A 23,233-nucleotide genomic window follows, 5' to 3' on the forward strand; every position below is an offset into this window, starting at 1 on the left:
GACAGACCAACATGTACGCATGGGCAGAATGTTGAGTAGTATTTTTTGTACCGGCGAGTGTCTCCCGATGTTTTACCCGAGTACGGGGATTACATCACTGATCACTGCCATTAGAGTATAGTGTCTATAGCTGCGTAAATTCCATTATATATACTTTAATTTGTAGAAGCTTTAACTTTCACACAAACCAATTAATATATACATTTATGTGTTTTCTGTTTTTACCAAAGACATGTAGCGGAATACATTTTGCCCTAAATTTATTAAGTTTTTTTTTTTCTTTGATGGGTTTTTAACTGTAGAAAATGTTTCTTTTTAAAAATGTCTGTTCTTCTTCATTTCGTTTATCACAAGACAATAAAAAAAAAAAAAAAAAAGTGCTGATCAAATACCACCAAAAGCAAGCTCTATTTCTGTGAAAAAAAAAATTGGTATAAATTCGCATGCAGTGTTGCATGATCGAGCAATTACCTGTTAAAGTAGAACAGTGCTGAATAGGAAAAAAATGCTCTCGTCTTGAAGGGGGTAAAACCTTCTGGAGCTCAAGTGTTTAAGAGTAAAACCACAAAACAGTCGCAGAAGAGGTACACAACCATACACCTGTTGTAGCCATTATGGTACCATCTTGCATAATCAGTCAGTCTGCCCACAAGCATGCTGGCATTGCTGAAAGTCCTGCATGCTTTGCAAACACACTGCTTTGGAGGCACTTTATATAAAATGTTTGTTAAACTAGAAATTGTAAATACATTTTAAAAAGGGATTTAAATCAGAAAAAAAAAAGCTTAATGCTGTCCTATTAAAGGACCTTAAAGTGGTTGTAAACCTAGTTACACCACTAGTACCGACAGGTAATCCTATAATAAGGCTTACCTGTAGGCACTGTAAACATCTCCTAAACCTGCACAGTTTAGTAGATCTTTACCATAATCGCTTCCATCGACGTCATCAGCGCATGCGCTGTGAAAAATGTCCCTCTGTGCCGTTTCTTCACTAGCAAGTGCCGTGACTGATGACAGTTACAGAGCCGGAGTCCAGGGCCCCGGAAGGAAGAGGGGCAAAGACGGATCCGGCCACCAGTGGGGACACCGCGGGCTTCGTTTGCAGGTAAGTACCACATTATGCTTTTACTTTTGAAGGGGAAAAATAAAAGGAAGTAAAACTTATTAGGATTTACCTCCTCTTCAATAAGCCACCCTCCATAGCAATCTTAAAGTGGTAGTAAACATATTTTTTGGACATTTACCTAAAGGTAAGCCGATCAAAGTGGTTGTAAACCTCAGTCATGGAATCTGGACAAAGCACAAATAGCTGTAGTGTTTACTTATTTCTCTTCAAAGCGTTAAGTGTGGTTTCTCTCTCTGGTGCTTCATTACTCTGTTATCAGCATGAGTCATTTGACACATGGGATAAATTTGTGTTGGGGAGTTCAGCATGGAGCTTGTCTATTCAGAACACAGTTCCTCTGCTGTGTGTGTGTGTGGAGGGGGGGGGGGGGGGGTGTTCCTTTCCACCAATCAACTCACACACTATAACTGAAGTCTCTCTGCCCCCTCTTCTGTGCTTCTGACAGATGAAGAAAGATTTTAACACTTTTCTGAACTTTTGAAGGGGTGTAGGGAAGAGAGGGCTGCAGATAAACAAGTACAATCTACATTGGATATAAAAAGTCTACACACTCCTGTTAAATGTCAGGTTTCTGTGATGTAAAAAAAATGAGACAAAGATTTCATGGGATAGTCCGATCATGTGTGGGCTTCATATGATTTTTTTTTTTTTTTTTATAATTCTGACGGACCTAGAAATAGAACACGTTTTAAATCTTTTCCTATCGTGAAAACCGTTTGTATGCTATTCCGACAGACCAAAAATGACACAAGGGCAGCTATTGGCTACTGGCTATTGAATTTCCTTTTCTAGTCCCATCGTACAGCATCGCATTCTAAACAAATGGACTTTGGTTTGAACCTGTGTAGGCAAGTCCGTTTCTGCGGAACTCCGTCGGAAAGACAGTCGGTTCATTTTGTCGGAAAGTCCGGTCGTGTGTACGCGCCTTAAGAGTTATCGTGGACACAAAGGTGTCTCCACTGAAGCTTCATCACCAATTCTTGTTTCCACAACAACCCAAAATTTTCAAAATCCCAATTGTCACAGGTGCAGAAAGTGAGATGAAATCTTCTGAACAGGGCCACAGACAGCAAAACTAATGTTAGAGGGGTGTTAACCTTTCCCTATAATATTCCAAAAAAAGTGCTTATTTTTTTTTATTTTTATGTACCTGTTCCAGCTTACATACAAATTCAACTTGAGAACAAACCTACAGAACTTAGCTTGTTTGTAACCCGTAGACTGCCTGTGTATAGGATGATTATTTATCCTTCACTGGTATGGGGGAAAACCACGGAAGATAGAAGTTCTATATGAAGAGATTTATGTGGAGGACTTTATCAAGGACTTCTGAACTAATTCATATAATAGCACTGTTAATGGTATGTGTGACGTTTGTATAAACATTTAAACAGATTTTTTAGTTTTTTTGTGTTTTATATACACACTTTCATGCACGTACTTTAACACGCACTTTTTTGGGTACTTTTTGTAATAGTTTTTGTTATCAGCAGCACAACACCATCCCTAATATCATTGATTATATTTGTAGGAACACGGTTTTGTGCTAGCAGCAGCTGTCCATTTATTGATTTTTTTAATTGATTTAAATTGATTTAATTTCTTGTATCACCGGTGGCGCAGGGGTTCGCTCTTTTATATTATGTTATTTAAAATAAAATTTAAAAACCTTTTGACTTTACAATCACTTCTTTTGTGTGTTTTAGTTTTGGGTTTCTGAAGATCTTTGTTTCTTAACCACTTCCCGTCCCAAGGCCATCATGATATCCTGGACTTTTTGTGGAGAAATCTGAATGATGCCTGCAGGCATCATTCATATGTATTTTTTTTTTTCTGCCAGCGATTTCCTGCAAAGTAAAAACAATCAAGTGGCTTGATTGTTTTTACAGGCGGCGGGAGGGGATGTGTCTTTTCCCCCCTCCCCACAGCCCTCTGCTGCTTCTACTGGCTCTCCTGTATGATCGGCAAGCTGGAGAATCGATTGGCCAGTGGCAATCGTTTACCATAGAGCTGACCGAGGACCAGATGGTCTGTCCCTATGACCTTTGTGGGCCTGAGCACAACGTTATGACCTCACTTCAGGCCTGTGTTTTTAGCTGGAAAGTCTGAGATTAGTTTATTTTTTAATTTTTTTTCCAGGCTTCAGATCCCAGATCTCTCTGTAAAGAGGACCTGTCGGACCATATTCCTATTACATGGGATGTTTACATTCCTTGTAATAGGATTTAAAAGTGCTCAAAAAAATTTAAGGAAAAGTGTAAAAAATGAACAGTAAAAAAAAAGTAAAGCACACATATTAGAGCAAGAGCAATAATTCTAACCCAAGACCTCTGTAACTCCTAAACAGGTAACCTTTAAAAAAAAAAAAAAAAGTAAAACGTTGCCTATAGAGATTAAGTTCCTGAAGTTTGGCAATTTTAGAGCACGTTTTATAGTGTGACGTGTATCTATTTGCAATGAATGCCATGTTATTCTTTAGGGTCTCTGCTAAAAAAAAACATGAATAATGTTTGGGGATTCTGAGTAATTTTCTAGCAAAAATGTATTATTTTTACACGTAGGAGAGGAGTGCCAGAATTGGTTTGGGCTGGAAGTGGTTAAAACAATTGCTGTAAAATTTCAACAATTGATATATTTTTTATTTATTTTTTCTCTTTAGAATTCTTCAAAGAACTTCTGAAAAATGCAGAGTCCTCATTGAATGACATGTTTGTGCGGACATATGGACGATTGTACATGCAAAATTCAGAACTTTTTAAGGATTTCTTTGTGGAACTGCGGAAGTATTATATTGGCGGGAGCGTAAATTTGGAGGAAATGTTAAATGACTTTTGGGCTCGGTTACTGGAGCGCATGTTCAGACTGGTGAACCCACAATATCAATTCACAGATGAGTATTTGGAGTGTGTCAGCAAGTACACTGATCAGCTGAAGCCGTTTGGAGATGTGCCACGTAAGCTCAAGCTCCAAGTCACACGTGCCTTTGTGGCAGCTCGCACCTTTGCACAAGGTCTGGCTGTGGCCAGGGATGTTATAAACAAGGTTTCAACGGTAAGTTTTTAGTTTTTCTTGATTTGGCTCGACTTGGAGGTTTCTTGGCAGCCAATAAATGTGACCAGCAATCACTGGTGCTAAGTTTTTGTTCTCTATCGGTGTCATGCCATGGGTGTTGTGTGTGCCAGAATTGCATGGACCATTAAAAAGAAAAACCTGTATTTCCTAGTACATGCCAGATGTAGGGATTCAGGATATCATAGTTGCATCTGAGAAATTTTTAGATAATGGCCTAAAGAAGATGCTTTTTTTATTTGGAATTATTTTTAACTAAAAAATGTTTTTCTCAATGTTTGCTAGATAACAGGAAAACCTTGAAATGATAAATTATAGTTTTATCAGTTGAACACATCCATCTCTGAGGAGGTGACCTGATGGTTTCCTGAAAAAAATGGAAGGCAAATTGATGACAGAGGGTGTCACATATATAAATTCCTAATTCTAATGATAAATGAATCTCTAATGGAGATGGAAGCTTCCTAAATGACATTCAAAGAAAGGAAGGATTTACAACTGATGATGCCTTTGGGGGAAATTATGCAGATCGTTTAACTTATCTCTACATGCACAGTTTAATATTTAATTTACTTGCATGTGTTTTAACTTATAGGGTGATTTCCTTTTTTACTTCTGTTCCCATCACTCCTAGTACTCTATACTAAACCTTTCTACATTAACGGAGACATAAAGCCAAAGCTCACTTGGCTGTACTTCTCCTGTGGATCCCGGGAGTGCAGTTCGTTTTGCACTCCTGTGACGACGACGTCAACAATATCGGTCCTGGCACCGTGTCATCCCGACCAATGGAAGTCTGGATCAGCCAGGTGCCTGGACTGACACCCCGCTCAGCCTCTCTGAACCGCAGAGATGGCCGATCCCTGCCCCTCCACAGCCCAGCACTCCAATGAGCGAGGGGGGAGAAGAGCAGAGAGCTGTAACTGACAGTCTGCCGCTCTCTGCTCACGGAGCTCTGAAAACCGAGCGATCGGTGGTGGTCTATCGCTCGGTTCTCAGTGCAGAGTCATTGAGGGACAGATGCTGCATCCACCTAGGTAAGTATTAATCTGAAAAAAGAAATCATTTACTTCTCTTTTAAGCTGTTTTTTCTTTGTCCTGTACGAAGATGTGATATTTGATAGACTGAGCTTTATGGGTACTGCCATAAAACTTCTGTAGGGACCAGTTAGAACAGAATATTTGTGGAGAAAATGTATAATATAGACTTGAGAAGCCTCCATCAGTATTGAGGCATTTTCCTGACACTAAATGTTTGTCTGACCATAAGAAGTAATGAGGGAAACTGAACAATCAATGTTTGGTAATGAGGTTCTCCAGCTTGCAAAGGAACCTGTTGTAAAAGAAATGGATGCAGCTATTGCAGGCCTGTCTTTCTGAAGATACTAGTTTCTTGGTTGGCATTCTAATGTTTTGGTCAGTACTTTGAGTCAATGAATGAATCCAGGTAAGTAGTATTTTCAGAAGGTCAGATTCTGTTGCTTGAATAGATGGCAAAGTGGAGATAGAGGACAGATTCAGATAGTTTTTTTTTTTTTTTTTAAGTATTAACATATAATGCACTACCCGAGCCTCATATCCAACTTGCTTTTTAGGCCGGCCATACATAGAATGGATTTCTTCTGGAAAGAAATTTGCTCAATTCTCCCATCAACACAGACAGGGCTGACAGGGGAGTGTTGACGCAGTAATCCCCCCCTACCGGGCCATTGTTTTCTCCGGGTGGGGGGGTGGAGGAAGCCACCTCCCCAGGGAGAAGACAGTGATTGTTAGCAGCTGCAGCAGCCTCTAGCGATATTCACAGGTATGCTGGTTGTACCCAAGTTGTTTGACTGATCGACTTGGTACATTCAGCCTACCCATATATGGTTCGAATCTTGGAGAGTTCCTGCTGAACGGGCCTTAGACACAGTCCTGCACCACCTAGTTTACAACTGATGAAATCTGACCAGGGTGGATTTGATTGATTTTAAATCCCAATTTAATGTATGATTTAAATCACTAGTAAAAGGCTTGATTTAAATCAACTCAATTTTAAATCATAATTTTTAAAGAGCAACTGTCATCTCTGTCCTGCAGCAGCTCTTCCTTTGACCCGCTTTTCACTCACCGACAGTCCCATTCACTTTAATTGCATGTCTGGTGATGCTGCAGTGACACAACAAGGTGGGGGACTTGGCAGCAGCAGGTGAGTGGATGCCCGCTAACAGGCACTGCCATAATGCATCTGGAATGACAGGTGCTCTTTAAATGTAACGACTCATTCTTTTTGGTAGTTAAAAGCTTTAATATTTGCAAACAAAATGAAGGTTTCCTTTTTAGAATAATAAACTGCCTGATTAGTAAAACAGCGATGTCAGAACCAGTTCAATCGTACAGTTTGTAGTGTACATAGATTTGCAAAATAATGGGATAAAGTCATATTCCTGAACTCCGTTTTATCTCATGGTTACTGTGAAATTGTGTGAATGCATCAATGCAGTGCATGTTAAATCAGATTCATTGCGTTTACCGGAAATGTAAATATTGCAGAATATACAGCCTCATGCTACATAACTAAGCTCCATTTCATGCTAAATAAACCATTATTTGTATATTAAATCGAAAACTATCTTAGATAGTGTTTTGTTTTTTTACTCCAAAAGTGACTCCCCAGCTCCCTTATAAACATTACATAGAAAAGTAAAAACAAAGTAGGATAGTTTAGTCCTATTTCCAGAAAAATGGCTTATGTTAAAAAAAAAAAATGGTTTATGTTCCAAAAGGTAAACTTTTCCTTTTAACATGTTAAACCCACATTTAGGGTGTAACATGTTACATATACACCAGTCCCCGCTCTCCCCTAATCCCCTGTTCTGACAGCGGGGGATCCGCACCACCTGCCCGGCTGCATCATGCATTCACAGTGTGCTGTGAATGGGAGAACTAAAGGTCCAACAGCCTTAGTGGCTGCCGACTTGTAGTTCTCAGTGAACTAAGCCCTGGTAGTTCATTGAGCTTCCTGGCTCAAGTGTAACTGCTTGTACAAATCAGAGGTACGGGCAAACAGATGCACAGACAGTCTGAAAGACTATCTCCTGATCATGGGTGAAATGGTTTACAGGTCCTTAACAAAAAAAATGCATATTTTTATTTTTGTAATGGTGAACTTATCCTTTAAAACGGTAGTAAGGTCTTGAGGTTTTTTTTTTCAAATGGGTCCCCCTGCATACTGGTACATTTTGACTTGCCTACAAACGCAGCCCTCCAGCGCTGTGCTCTCACCGCTCTCCCTTGTCCCCGGCCATTTCCATCTTTGCTTGGTCGGTCTTAGGGGTTTGCAATCTTCAGCTGCTTGATAGACTGTGCCAGGGTGACGTCACTCCAACGCATGCGAGTCACATCACAGCGGCACACAGAACGGCCGTAAATGTGGTCTGAGCTGTGCGTGTGCGGCTAAGATCACATTACTCCCTGACAGGCAGCGGGTTGATTTATAACAGGGTCTCCTTCTTTTTTTTTTTTTTTTTTTTTTTTTTTTTTTTTATAAAAACCCTGCCTGTCAGCGAGTTTTGAACTGACTTCTACTACCACTTCAAGCTATGTATACGTAATAAATAAGCTATAAATATGAAATATAAAGTAGGCGTTGTCCTTTTTTGGCTTCACAAGTGGAAATATACATTAAAATTCCAGCCCACACCCTATAGCTTGGTATCCACATGGCTGGAGGGCAGCCAATGTACATCTCTGCAATGTCTGATTATATAATAAAAGTAGGACTATAGGCAAAACTTTTTTTTTTATCATTCTTGTTTTGGCTAGAGGGGGGGGGGGGGTGTTATAACCTCTGTCCGTTTTTATTTATTTTATTTTTTTTATTTTTTGTCATCTGTTAACCACTTTCCGCCCAAAGCTGTCATATGATGTCCTAGACTTTTGAGTGGAGAAGTTAGAAGAAAACCCTTCAAATTAAGGGAATCCCTTGGGGCTCCCTTGGTAGATTTCCCCTCTTACAGGCGGTCCCCGGGTTACAAACAAGATGGGGTCTGTAGGTTTGTTCTTAAGTTGAATCTGTAATTAGGAACAGGTACATTTTTTAAGTGTAGCTCCAGCCAAAAAAATATATTTTTAAGCTTTTTGGATAGCATAGGGAAGAGTTAACACCCCTGTAACATTTGTTGTTTATCTGTCTGTGACCCTGGTCAGAAGATTTCACTTTGCTTTCTGTCCCAATGACAGTTGGATTTTGAAAATTTTGGGTTGTTGTGGAAACAAGGATTGGTGATGAAGTATCGGCGGAGGTACCGTTTTCCCATAATAATTCTTACAGGAGTGAATTTCCCTTCCTAGACGTAGATTTCCTCTCACTTCCTGTTGTCTCCCTACGTTTGTAAGTAGGAGTAGTTTGTAAGTTGGATGTTTGTAACTAGGTGACTGCCTGTACTTTAATGGGGACAACCCAGAATTTTGGGGTTTTCTTTTACCTTAACTTTTGATGATAGAGGTGCTTTTATGGGGAGACAGACAGCAATAAAAACTGACAGGTGTTCTAAGCCATCTTCACTTTATCCAAAACTAAAACTAAGTTTTGCCTTTAGTCATATGATAATGTAGCAACTGCACCAGGATGATGTGCATTCGTAGTCTTTTTTTTATTTTTTTTATTTTTTCCCACTGCTATCATAGCTACTTGATTTATTCAATTCAAATCTTTATTTACTGGCCAAATAAATGCCAAAGACATGACCTTCTAGGTATCTACATTAAAGGGGTTGTAAATAAGGATGCACTGAAATCTTGGCTGCCCTGGTGTCACCCATTGCCGGGGTGTATTCCTGGCTCACCTCAGTCCTCCCTCCTTCCTCCCACAGAACGGCGATCTCCGTGTGTCACAGAGCTGTGAATTGAATTGCACTTGCCGCAGTAACAATGTCCGGCCTCCTGTGACAGACGGCACACTGATCCAATGGTGGGACATTGAATCAGCGTGACGTGATCACAGGAGGCCGGACATTGCTACTGCGGCAAGTGCAATTCAATTCACAGCTCTGAGACACCGAGATCGCCGTTCTGTTGCAGGCTCTGGTGAGGCTGCATCTGATGGGCACTGGTGAGGCTGCATTTATCTCTTGTAGCATGTCTGCAGTTTCTGACTGTCTCTTGTAGAATGTCTGCCATCTGACCCGTCTCTTGTATATCAGATGGTTAGAGACTGGGGAAGTGAGACATGAGATGGTTAGAGACTACAGACTGTATTTTTTCTTGAGCTTTTCTTGCACTAAAGGTGCTAATAATGGCCAACAATTAATATAATTTAAATTAATATGAATTTATTAAAAGTTGAATAGAATACAATTGTATACAAAAGCATAATTTTTTTTTTTTAAAAACTGTCATTTTCGGTCTTGTTTTTCAGCCTAGCGCATCCTTCATTTTCGGTTTCGGCACCAACATTTTCATTGGGTGCACCCCTCGTTGTAAACCTTTGTGGTTTTTCACCTTAATGCATTCTACGTATTGAGGTGAAAAACCTCTTGTAGTCCACCAGAGCCCCACTTTTACTTACCTGAGCCCGATCGTTCCTGCCCCTGGGAAGAGCACACCCGCTCCAGCCGGTGTCTCGGGTCCTGATTGGATAGATTGATAGCAGTGCAGCCATTTGCTCCCAATGCTGTCAATCAAATCCAATGACGCGGGAGGTGAAACCGAGTCCTGCTATCTATGAGGGAGAGCGGCTCTACCGGGCACTTGAGAAGAGGTGCCGCTGAGGGACCACAGAAGAGGAGGATCTGGGCCACTCTGTGCGAAACCAACTACACAGAGGAGGTAAGTATAACATGTTTGATTTTCAGTTTAAAAAACAAACCTTTAGTTATCCTTTAAAGTCTCTCCTTTCAAATATGATCACCATTTACCATTATTTCTGCATGGACGAACCATAATATTTAGACTCCATCTGCAGATTAATCTTAAGATTGGAACCCTGCTTGGGCTACTACAAGGAAGGGACTAAAAAAACACTGGTAACAATTTGGAAAAACCTATTAGGGCTCATACATATGGACATCATTTCATAGCATCTTTTTTTTGTGTGTGTGTGTGTGTTAATGTTTATAATCTAAGCATCCACGTATGTATACATGAATCTTTGAGGGGCCCTTTCACATGTTTTTTTCTAACAAAAAAAAAGAGAAATACTGATAGTGATTCAAGTTACATCAGTTTTCAATTTATATCGGCTTGCATTTTAGGTTCTGTTCAGTTAATATCTGTTTTTGCATCCATTTTTTTTGCATCCATTTTCATTAGACGTTGAAACTAATCGTAGATGACAAAATAAAAAATGATTCTTGCATATAACCAGACTTAAACGGATGACAATTATTTACATCCGTACAGAACGACATGAATGTAGGCGGATGTAAACAGATGATCATTTGTTTACATTCGCAAGCCCATAGGAATGTATTGCTGTGTGAAAAAACTGACAAACGAAAAACCAACAGAACACCCGTGTGAAAGCACCTTTACGAAATTGTTGACATTGCTTTGCATCAATGAAAATGTCTGCTGCCATTTTTTTCTCCTTCTGGATGCACTCACACTGATAATGTAAGTTTAATGAGGATGCTGAATAAATCGACAGAAATTGCCCACAAGGCGTTTCTTTGGAGTTATCTGCGATAATCCCAGCCCTTTGCTTTGGATGGATGGCTGGCTGGCTCTAAATGCTTGTTAAAACTATATAGGCATTGCTAAGCTTCAGCAAACCTTTTATGCATTTTTAGCATGAATTCTTAAAGCTGCCCCTCTCCGCTCAATGTGAATGCTAAATGATGTTCTCTTGTGTAATCTCCAGCACCATCTCCTGTATCTAGAGCCATGGCTGCTGTTTATATTTGCATTATCCATAAAGTTTATTTAATTTGAACATGGCAGTAGTCATGCATTGGCTGCTATAATGCAACGATCTCAACAGTTGAACCTGATGCAGTGATCTGACAACAGTTGAAGGATATGCAAGGACCTGCCTCCATTATACTTTGTAAAGGTGTCTCGTGATGCGATGTCATATGAAGATTGAAGAAGCACACTCACTGATAATGTATTGTACAAACCATCTCTTATTCAGAAGATAGTTTTATTTTTTGGCCTTTGCACTTCGCCCTTGTGTTATCATAACCTAGGAAGTGAAGGAGTTAATGATTATGCCGGCAGTTTCCCAAAGTAATAATTAGTCAATTGCCTTTGTTCCCACTGTTAGGCCAGGCATGGCTGAGAGGTGTTGAAATTCTAAATGGTGTGACTCAGACCTATGAGTCACCCGAGAAACATCCTGTATAAATCCACACGAAATTGCCTTCGAACCTCCCTCGCTCCAACTCTTACACCTTCTGGCCCCAAATGTAATACTGAAAGGAGCAAAGTACTCATTAGTTAAGGAATATTAAGTGTGTGTGTGTATATGTATATGTATATGTGTATATATATATATATATATATATATATATATATATATATATTAAATTTCTATTTTTAGTCTGAAAGTACTAAATGTGGCCTTGGAAATGCAATAAATTGGATTATGGCAACCTGGGCCTCGCTCACTAAAAGGCTGCCTAATTAGGCCTGTATTCCAGCAAACCACCCATACAGAAGAATATATTCTTCTGCAGCACACCACATTTTAGCATTGATCACAATGTGAACGGTAAGTACAAGTGTCTTTCCGCTAGGCCCCTGATTTCAGTATCAAGTAGGCTAAGGTGGCCACTATAAAATGGCAGAAAGAGTAGCAGTGATTCTTGTAAAAAAAAATTGGGTTGGAGACTTGAGCTTTTCTTATCGTACATCATGGGACACAGAGCCATAGTAGTTATGATGTGGGTAATAGGGCCACCTTAAAGGTGATGGACACTGGCACGCCCTAAGACAAAAAGTGCACTCCCTATATAACCACTCCCACTTCGGGGAGTTCCTCAGTTTTTTTGCCAGTGTCTAAGGTGTTGGTCACAAATAAAGTTGTGCTGAGCTCCACTGGAACCATCCTTGCTGGGGCTAGCCATGCAGCCACATCCATTCCAAGTGTCTCTTTGGCCGAACTGAATGGTACCCAGGCCTTGTATCCAAAGAAACAAGGTCTTGCCTGTAACACTTCTCTTTAGAGAGCTGGACCCAGTACTTTTTGGTATTGAGGCCATAAAGTTTTTACTGGCGGTGGTGCTATTACAGGTCCAGGATTGTGGGTTTCCTCGAGGATCCCCAGCTCCTGAAGGTTTAACAGAATCCACCATGAAGGCTGAAGATTGGGTCTGTCGGTTTACCACAGAAAACCCTGCACGGCAAAGGTAAGTGGAGTTTTCAAAGAAATTTTTTCTTCCCCTCTTCTCGGGGAAAGAGTGCTACAAGAAATTGAAAAAAGGCACGAACGGCACACCATTTGGTGGCTTCCAGACCCATCCTCTCCATTCCTTCTTCCCTCCCTGTGGATCCCATAGGATCAGGGCCCGCACTCATGTGGGAAAGCTCCTTTAAAAAAAAAAAGGCGAAGGGCCGTAGGTGACGGGGGGGGGGGGGGGGGGGGCGTCACTTAGCACGTCATTGGTAGCGTCCAACACCTAGCGAGGGAAAAAAACTAATTTTTTTCCTGTTGCAGGCTGCGGAGGGTCACAAGAGCAAAGGCGGCATATTAAAGGTTTGGTGACACAAGCATTCCTTTTGACACATTTATTGCTGCATCAGGCTGGGCATTAATAGCAGCAACGGAGCTGGATTATTGCTCAAGCAAGTGAATGCATTCCTTCTGGTAGTACCTCTGCTTTGTGCATCGGGCTATGGTCCCTTTGAGAGTAATATGGCTGGTCAGAGAGCCACCAGGAGGGGCAAGTGTTGCAGCTGCTCTTAACACTGCAGCCCCTGTGTATATTACTAAGGAGGTTTTTTCTTCATCTCCTTAGGCATGCTTAAGCCTAAACTGGTGGTTGTAGGATCAGAACCTGTGAAGGGGAAAATCCTTTCTCCCGGTAACCTTTTAGAGTGTACGGACTACAGATGCCAGTCTCTCAGGCTGGGGAGAGACCCTAGATGGGCTCACAGCTCAGGGGAAATGGTCAGGGACAGAACAGACCCTGCCCATCAAAGTCCTAGAATTCCGGGCAATATGTCTGGCCCTACGGTCCTGGACGGTGTAGCTTCAGTACTGTCCCATCAGGGTCAGTCCAACAATGCCATGGCAGTGGCCTATATAAATTGCCAGGGCAGTACGAGGAGTTGTTCAGCTCCTGAAGGAGGTGAACTACATACTAGCCTGGGCAGAGGGACATGTGCCAATTATATCGGCAGTCCATATCCTGGGAGTAGAGAACTGGAAGGCAGATTATCTCATGTGCCAGCAGATCTGCCCAGGGGAATGGTCCCTACACCCAGAGTTGTTCCAGAAAATTTGCCAATGTTGGTAATGGCCAGAGGTCGACCTACTGGCATCCAGGTTCAACAAGTTACAGCAGTTTGTCTCTCGAACAAGAGATCCTCTGGCAATTAGAGCAAGTGCTCTGATAGTTCCATGGAGCCAGTACTCCCTGGTTTATGCTTTCCCTCCAATCCCTCTCCTTCCACATTTGTTGCACAGGATTCAGAGAGAGGGGATTGCTAGAAGAGCGGTCACTAGGAAGATTTATCATAACGTCTGGAAGACTTTTATATTGTTTGGTGTGAAGCCAGAAAATGGCATCCTCTGATATGTGATTGGGAGAATTCTCTTTTTTGTACAGTCAGCTGTACTCAATTGGCTTTGAGTACAATCAGAGGTCAAGTTTCGGCCCTATCAGTATTCTTCCAAAGGCCTTTAGTCTCCCATTCACTGATCCGAACCTTTATGCAAGGGGCAACTCCCTTGCTTCCCCCCATTAGGTCACCTATGTGTCCTTGGGACTTGAATTTGGGGTGCTGTCTGTGTTACAGAAACAACCATTTGAACTTATTAAGGAAATTACATTAGACTTGCTGTCACGCAAGCCAGCCTTCTTGATGACTATCACCTCGGCTAGAAGAGTGTTGGCGTTGACGGCCCTTTCATGCAGGGAACCGTACTTGATCCTTCACTATGACAGTCATGTTTTGACCTGTTCCATCCTTTTTGCCAAAAGTTGTGCCGGCCTTTCATTTAAATCAGGACATTATTTTGCCTTCTTTTTTCTCTCAGCCTCGTTCGGCGAAAGAGGGACGACTGCATTCTTTGGACGATCTCCGGGCAGTCGAGGGTTATTTGTCTAGATCTGCGGAGATCCGAGGATCAGACTTTTGGTAAAAAAGAAAAAAAAAAAAAAGTACCCAAGAAGGGGCAGGCATTTCTCCATTTCAGGTCACTGTGATTGTATCATTCCAGAAGTGAAACAGTGTGAAATACTTATGCGGTTACGAAATCACACTGCTCCCTTCAGGAATCATCCAGTTTAGCTCCTCGCCCCAGGTCACTTGGGGTATTTTTAGGTGCCTATAGGGGGTGTTTATATTGGGGGAGGGAGGGATCTACCCCACTGCATGATTCACCCTTTTTAAACAATTTTTTTAAATAATTGATCAATTTTTTTGGGGAATTCTTTCCATGGGAGGTTTTACCCCTTGGGGATCCTTGTTTGGTATTTTATCAGGGAGTTTGGATATTTATGCTGGTATTTTTTATTATTTTTTGTAATTTTGTTTTTTTCTTAGCAAATAAATATTTGTAGAGTAACTCTTTAGGGTGTGTGTTTATATCATTCCGTTTGTTGTTTTCTTTTGTTCTTTACTTAGCTTCCAAATCTTCCATTGCCAATTGGGTCTGTCAATTGGTCATTCAGGCCTACTGTTTGAAACGTAAAGCTCCTCCCTTTAGTTTGAGAGCTCATTCTATCAGGGGTGTAGGAACCTCCTGGGCTTTTCGCCATCGGGTATCTGTGGCTCAGATTTGTAAGGCTGCTACCTGGTCTTCAGTGCATACGTTCACAAAATGTTATCAAATGGATATTCGAGCAGCCGGCTTTGTGCTGCCATATAAGTTCTGAGGGCTATAGTTTGGCAGGGTATCTCCCTGCCCTCAACGCTGTTGCTCTGGGACGTCCCAGCAGGTAATGAATACTGCCTGTCTGTGTCCCATGATGTATGAAAAAGAAAAGGACTTTACAGGTAGGTATGACGAAAAAATCCTATTTTTTACTTTTTTTTTTTTTATTTTTTTATTTTTTTTGGCAAAAAAATGTTCTTTTTTTTTTTCATTTTCTCCTTTTTGACCATAATGAAAAAAAATTTACAAAGCCACTACGTTTATAGAAATTAAGCTGTGTGAGCATTAAAGCGGGAGTAAACCCGCTGACTTTTTATTTTTATTTTTACACCTGCAAGGGAAAAGCCATAATGAGCTAGTATGCACCGCATACTAGCTCAGTATGAAATGCCTTAGAATGAGGCACCAGCATCTCACTTGGTCCACGCGAGGGAGCTGATATGCTCCCTCGGCATGTCTTTGAGGTATCGCAGCATGCGCGCGTGAGTTTTCTTCCTGCCAGGGTCCGGCGTCTGCTGGACATCCAGCCAAGAATCCCCTGTGTGCATGCGCCGCTGAAGTCAGCGGCTCATTGCGAGGGGAATATCTCCTAAACCGTACAGATTTAGGAGATAATATTTTTACCTACAGGTAAGCCTTATTATAAGCGTACCTGTAAGTTCAAGTACAAAATGGCAGGGGCAGTGGGGCACCTTATATGCACATAATTATTTTGGAATAGTGGCTTGGTAAGTATAAAACTATAAAATAAACAATAGTCCTCACACTTTGACGGTAACTTCTAAAAAAGTATACCCAATATCTAATCAATCTCTAAAAGTCTGGGATTGGGCTCAGGTAAGTAGATTATTGGGGGAGTTGGGAGTTTTCTACTTTAAAGCGTAGAATGCAATAAAGTGAAAAGAAAAAAAAAAAGTTCTGCCTTTTTAGAACCAATTTAAGAAATGCAATGTACTGAAAGTTCAGGTTTTCAAAACCTGTTGCGTTTCTTGATCGGTCTTGATACTCTGATGCAGTTTTGATGTCAGTGATAAATAATCTAGAATGCAAGTAGCTACATCTACTTAGGGTTAGGGTTTAAACAAGTTTCTGGCATCTATAATCCCTGAAACTAGCTGGGTTGAACTGGAAAGTCCTGACTACTTTTGTCTAGACTATGGAGGATTCCTGAGATTGTCACATGGCAGCGGTGCAGAAAACTTGGCAGTGCAAGAATAATAGGATGGATGTATAATTGCAGGTCACAGCATGCAGAGCTGATAATCATAAGGTATTGCTGACTGTTCTGGTACACTGGCTGCACTGTAGATACTTATTTTGCTGCTCTGTCTTCTGGACCACACTAACATGCCTGCAGCACACCGCATGCATTGCTTCCTGACCATTTTGGCATGTGAAGGGTTAATGTCTTGAATTCCAGAGCACACAAATTCCACTTAATGATCATTCTTGAATTTTTTTGTGTATCTGGTTCCCCCCCCCCTCCCTTATTTCCTAGCAAAACAAGCGTTCTGCAATGACGACAGTGTTGAAGAGCCTAAATCAACTCCATATGTAGTTTTGTTCCTGTTTAGCTGAAATATGTCTCAACACAAGAGGTACAAGTGCTACATGAACTGTTAAATTATATTGAAGAGGATGTAACATTTTGTTCATTTCTATCAGTATAAGCAATGCGACATGTTCAGGTTTCATGTGTTTGCGATATAAAATAAAATCTTGTCCGGTCATGGTTCTCTTTCTCATTAAGGCCCTGTTCCCACCATGTGCCTTTGCCATTCAAAAAGGGCACTTTTCCAGTGCAACAAAAGCACATGAAAAATGCCGTTAAATTCTATTGGTTCACATCTCTACGTTGAGTTTTGGAAAAGTGCTGCATCTTTGGTGCCCTGTTTGAAAAACACCTCTTCCACAATAGAAAATTGAACTGTGCATTTATGTTCAGGCATGCAAAAACCACATATGCAATTGCGCAAGGCATTCAAAACCCACAAAATATAATATGCTTTTTCAATATAGCATTGCCATGCCTTTTTATATGTTGCATTTGTTGGTTTTTTTTGGTTTGTGGTGCATTGCATTTACTGTCATTTGATGTGCTGAAAAAAATAAAAATGAAGGTAGTGCTTCCTGTACTTTTTTCAGCACTGGGCAGATGCAATGCAACGCACTGATGTGAACCGCATTCATGGGTAACCATTATTTTTTGGTTGTCGCACATCTGGTGTAACGGTACCTTAAAGAGGAACAGCATCTGACCCGCCCCATTTTTTTTTCTTTTGCCCCGCTTACATGATGGTGGTACCTTGACATTTCAGATACTCACCTATCCAATGGATCCAGCATTGGCCAGCTGAGATGATCACGTGTCTGGCCACAGCTCCGTCCTGCGCTGCCATAGTTTCTCTGATGTGCCAGTAGGCCCACCTCCTCTTCCAGGTTTTTTAATGAAAGCCTATACCTTCTTAGGTATGTGATATACATATCCCGGGAGGGACATTGGGCAGTGTGTAGGGCGAACTTAAAAAAAACACCTAAACAAATAAAATAAAAAATAAAAAAATGCCCTATTCCAGCAGAGGAAAAGAGGAGTGGTGAAGAGTCAGGATCATTGTCAGGGAGGGGGAAGGTCTGTTTTAATAGAATGAAGGGCGCTGTCACATTCACTTGCCAAGAGACCTCAACTATGCTCACCTTTTTGCAAAGGTTCTCTATTTATAGGAGCCGTACTAAAGCTGGCCATACATTATAGAACTTATTCAATTTCCTTTAGATTTACCTTCACCTATGTAGTGCAAGGGCCTGGCTGATTTGCATACAGATTGAAAGTGTTTAGGTTTGACTTTTATATTCTGTGTTTTTGGTAAATCTAAAGGAAAATTTTATAGTGTAACTAAAGTCTCACTTTTTTTTTTTTCCTTTGAAAATAACAAATGTGTTATACTTGCCTGCTCTGTGATGTTGTTTTGCACAGAACAACCTGGATCCCCCGCTCCTCTGGTCCCTTGATGGCGCTCCTGGCCCCTTCCTTCTGCTGAGTGCCCCCACAGCAAATAGCTTGATATGGGGACACCCGAGCCAAGCCGCAGCTCCGTGTGTCCATTCAGGCTGTGGTTCGGCCCTGCACCCTCTCTCTTCTGACTGGCTAACTGACTTTGATAAACAGCGGGAGCCAATGGCGCCACTGATGTGTCACAGCCAATCAGGAGGGAGAGTCCCAGATGGCCAAGGCACTCATGGACATCGCTGGATAGAGATAGGGCTCAGGTTAGTATTAGGGGGCTGAGGGGAGCTGCTACGCACAGAAGGCTTTTTATCTTGATGCATAAAGATAAAAAACCTTCTGCCTTTACAACTACTTTACACTTCTAAGAATGAAGCCTAATCTATGAATGGAGGGGGCGGATGATTTGAAGGTCTGCCCCCTCCATTATAAATTGATTTTCGGTCCTAGAAGCTGAGTGTAGTATGACTTCTATAAACAGAGAAAGTAGGTGGAAAAGGCTGGGCCTAATCGGACATTTTTGTAGATTCTGTAAGATGTTAAAGCGGAGTTCCACCCAGAAGTGGAACTTCCACTCATTGTACTCCTGCCCGCCTCTGATGCCACATTTAGCACCTTTCGGGGGGGGGGGGGTATGCTTTCTCCACTTCCGGGAGCCTCAGCCGCTGGTATTGACGTTGCAGCTTGGCCTCCCTCCTCCTTCCCCTGTTGCCAGGCCAGTAGGAGAGAGGAGCGGAGCCTTGCACATGTGCAGTAGGGTTCCCAGCGTGAAGCCAAAAGGCTACACTGCTGGGTTCCCTTACTCGCAATGGAGGCAGCATGCACCCGACAGCTGATGGAAACTGCAGCTGCAGTGCCGACATCGCTGGACTCCAGGACAGGTAAGTGTCTGATTATTAAATGTCAGCAGCTGCAGTATGTGGCTTTTAATTTTTGGAGCGGTGGGCGGATCTCCGCTTTAAGGCTTAAGGCCCCTTTCACACGGGACAGATCCGTAATGATCCGCTTGCTCATCGGAGATCGCTCTGTTTATCTCTGCTAAGCCGGCGGATGACAGGGCAGTCCCTGCACACTGTGCAGGGACTGCCCTGTCAGATCTCCGCTCTCTAATATGGGGGATCGGATGAACACGGACAGTCTGTCCATGTTCATCCGATCCGCTCTGTAGACGGATAAAAAAAATAGAATAGAATCGGACCATTGTGGAGACGGACGATATCGGGTGTCTGCGGATGTTCATCTGCAGACACCCGCTATCCCATAGGAATGCATGTATGTCCGAATTTCATCTGCGAACGGATGGATGAAATACGCATGTGTGGCCTTACAAGTAGGTTGGCCACTATAGACACAAATGTGACTTGTTTCTATTAAAATTGTGTTTTGTCTTATTTCCATGTGTTGCTCCGGTCTCTGACTTTACACAGTGCCAGTGATCAGCTTTGATGTATGTATAGAAATCCGATATAAGCTGCTGTAAAACTTCCCAGTGCTGAAGGTGGGTTTTTATAACCTTTAGTCCCATGCACTTCAGCTCCTCAGAATCAGCAAACTGTATTAGCAAATTGTATTTGCATAGATGGAATAAAAATGGTCCCACTTCAATTTAGCTGATAATCTGTCCATCCAGCGGTCCGACAGGTCTTGATAATGCTATTTCCAGGTTCTGGTACAAAGTATGGACAGGTGTCCCCCTTAATGGTCCAACAACCCCCCTGCCCTTTTTCACATGAAATAATTTACAGTATACCTGAGCATAGAAGTGTGAGGACCAGTAGGGCGCACAGTGATCTTTTCACATGTGATGTCCCAAGCAGGGGTTCAGGGTCTTAGTCAGATGTCTGCAGCCATTTTCCTACACCATAACTGATTGGTGTAACATGCTACAGACTTAAATCCGTTCTGTCAACTAGTTTTATGTTTGGTCACATCCTTTGAACTTTTATATTATGCCATTATTCTAATGCATTAAAAATTATGGAGTTTATTTTCTAGGCTTTTTGGTTAAAGTATAACTAAAGGCAAACTTTTTTTTTTTTTTTGTTTTAGATGAAGTAGAGGGGAAGTAAAACACCAGTCAGGTTTTTATTGGTGTCTGTGCTCACAAATTTTGGGTTGTCCCCAGAACAGTAATAGAGGGGAAATCTTCCAATGGGGACACTAATTCTAGTCAGCATGGTGACAAACCAGGGGTTTCACTTGCGGATTTCCTCTCACTTCCTGTTATGGGAAAGGAAGTGATGTTAATTTTTTCCAGTGGGACATTGGTGGCAAAATAAAAGGTCGGGAGGTGGTAACCCTCCCTACTCTATCCAAAATGAAGAAAAAAGTTTTGCCTTTTAGTTCTACTTTAATCTAAGTTCCTGCCTACAAATTTAGAACAGGAAGCCATGTTCATGTCTTTAGAATGATTCTAATTTCTAAACAATAGCTGACAGGAATAAACCCTGCCATACATGGCCCAAGCCTTCTGGGTGATCGTTTCCAATGTTTTCTTTGGCCATTTCTATAACTGGGCTCAATTCTGGGAAACTTGCACACTCCTGCAGACTCCTATTTTACAGAAGTTCATTCCCTTGTGTGGATACAGTATGATTGTAACAACTATTTGATAGTGGTCAGTTGGCAGCCAGTTGCTAACCTGAATTATTGGATTACAATAAGTATTCTGCAGTTTTGTTACAAGGCATGTCAAGATTTAAGACAACCACATGGCATGGCCCGGCCTGTGCTGACATCTAGTGTGGAAGTTGGAGGTTATACAGCATTATGTTTTCACCTAAGGGCTTGTTTGTATGTTTTTGTGCATTGCACTGCAATTTTGTAAAAAAAAAAAAAAAAAAAATTCCATTAGTGGCTCCTTTAACAATCTTTTGTGTGTTGCAGTTGGTTGTAACAAAGTCCTTTATCCTGCATCTGTATATGCATTGACCTGCAGTTTGCCATTTTTTTTTTAAATGCAACACCTAGCCACATGTGTCAATTCCATGTATGTTAACCCTTGCATTCTGGCCCTAACATTGTACAGTTAGACCTATATAATAAGGCAGCCTTTGTATTTTGTACATTTATATTGACTTATGTAGACCACTTGGTGTGGGTGACTTTTTTTTTTATGGCTCATATTATATAGATCTTGGATTCGCTAAGTGTTGTACTTGGTCTGGGTTTGCGATCCATTAAGTAAAGCAGGAGCAATAATGCCATCCCTGGAGCTTGAACCCTCAAAAGTGTTTAGTATTGGCAGCACCCATATTTCTATGCTTGCACTGGACATTTAGGCTGGGTTCATATTGGTGCGAATGTGGACATCACATGTGATTTGCACCACATTGCTGTGCAGATCACATAAGATAATTGCAATAAAAATTCAGCTATAGAAATTGACTGAAATCGCATCACATTCTCATCAAAATGGTGCAGGACTTTTTTTTTTTTTTTTGGTGTGCACTATAATTCGATTCACACCCATGCAATCCAATTCCTGTACCGTTTGACAGTCCGCACTGCGATATACAAAAAACAATCTGGGGATGTCATTAACTTTCTAGTGACACCCGCAGTGGTTCGCAGAGGGCAGTGTGAACTGCCTGCGTGTAACATACAATATGGGTATAATTCCCCCAATTCTCTCAACATTGGTGTTTCAAGCGGCAAAGTGACAGTACATGTTAATGCAAAGATCTTTTGAAAAACAGAGCAGTTATAGGAACACATGGGGTTGGTTCACATCAGAACACGGCACAGAAAAGGTGCGTTTCCCACACCACCACCTAAAACGCACTTCATTTGTGATCTGCTGTGGTTGCCAGTGTAAACATAGGTAACCTAACTCATATTTTGGATGCAGTGCATTTGTGGACACCAAATCCGATCTGGTGTGGCACATTTTTTAAAAAGTTCATACTTTCTCTGCATTTTGGTGCGATTTCAGCCTATTCAGACGAATGGTATGCAAAATCACACCACACAGGAACCTGCAGGAATCACACAAGCGTGCATGCTTGCGTTCATGTTTGATCCTCATGTAAATGTTTTTTGGTGTGAGCTAACGGGGACCATTTACATGTGCTGGTACCACTGGTTCCACCATATGTTTCTGAGAAAGGCTTGTGTGGCGCCTCCTATGGATTTGTGCTCATAGTAGACAGATGCATGTCATGCCAGAAACGATGGGCCATGATTTACCATCTTCTCACAGTACTACACACTGACTTTTCTCTCTGAACATTTGAATGTTAAAACTATATATTTTAAAAATCGTAAAATACATTTCTGTCAGAGTTGCATGCTAGAACTATTCCTCAGTAGTTGCCACCTTTTACTGCATTTCTATTTCAAGCAGTGATCAGATTGGTCACATTGACTGCAAATATTGGACTGTGTGTGGACAGCCTTAGGGACAGTGCAATCCCAAAGTATTCGGACCCCCTCCACTTTTTTTCTATGTTGTATTGCAACCTGATACTACAGTTGTAAATTTATTTCTCATTAATCTACACCAGACATGTCCAAAGTGTGGCCCGTGTTCTGGTTTTATGTGGCCCCCATTTGGAATTTGCATATACTTTTACATCTGTGGCCCCCGAAGCTCGAGCGTGTTATGTTTTTAATGCTCTCAATATATCGGTCTTCTTTAGCCTGACAAATCCTGAGTGCCACGCTCATTCTTAGTATGAGCCGGGGCGTGTGGCTGGGCGTGTTCATAAGTCTGTGTGTCTGAGCCGCTATGAAGCTGACAGCGCGAAGAGCCAATCACAGGCACTGTGGCTATTCCCGATCTCTGCAATCCTCTTAAGCTCAGTCAGGTTGGATGGGAACCGTTGGTGGAAAGCCATTTTTAGGTCCCTCCAGAATGTTCAATTGGGTTCACGTCAGGGATCTTGCTAGGCCACTGTAGGACATTCACAGAGTTGTCCCTAAGCCACTCCTGTGTAGTTTTGGCTGTGTGCTTAGGATTGTTGTCATGTTGGAAGGTGATCCTTCAGCCCAGTCTGAGGTTCTGAGCG

The 23,233-nt window shown here is 41.6% G+C and overlaps 1 protein-coding gene across 1 annotated transcript in view; it reads left to right on the plus strand.

Moving 5' to 3' along the window:
• Positions 1-23,233, plus strand: part of GPC4 (glypican 4) — a 159,436-nt gene that overhangs the window by 87,884 nt on the left and 48,319 nt on the right. Inside the window, exon 3 of the mRNA XM_077493220.1 lies at positions 3,788-4,179. Coding sequence (XP_077349346.1) covers positions 3,788-4,179 — 392 coding nt within the window. The remainder of the gene's footprint in view (positions 1-3,787; positions 4,180-23,233) is intronic.

This window comes from Lithobates pipiens, unplaced genomic scaffold (assembly GCF_037356315.1).
Source record: "Lithobates pipiens isolate NorthernLeopardFrog02 unplaced genomic scaffold, aLitPip1_a1.2 Scaffold_1, whole genome shotgun sequence".
Lineage (NCBI taxonomy): Eukaryota > Metazoa > Chordata > Amphibia > Anura > Ranidae > Lithobates > Lithobates pipiens.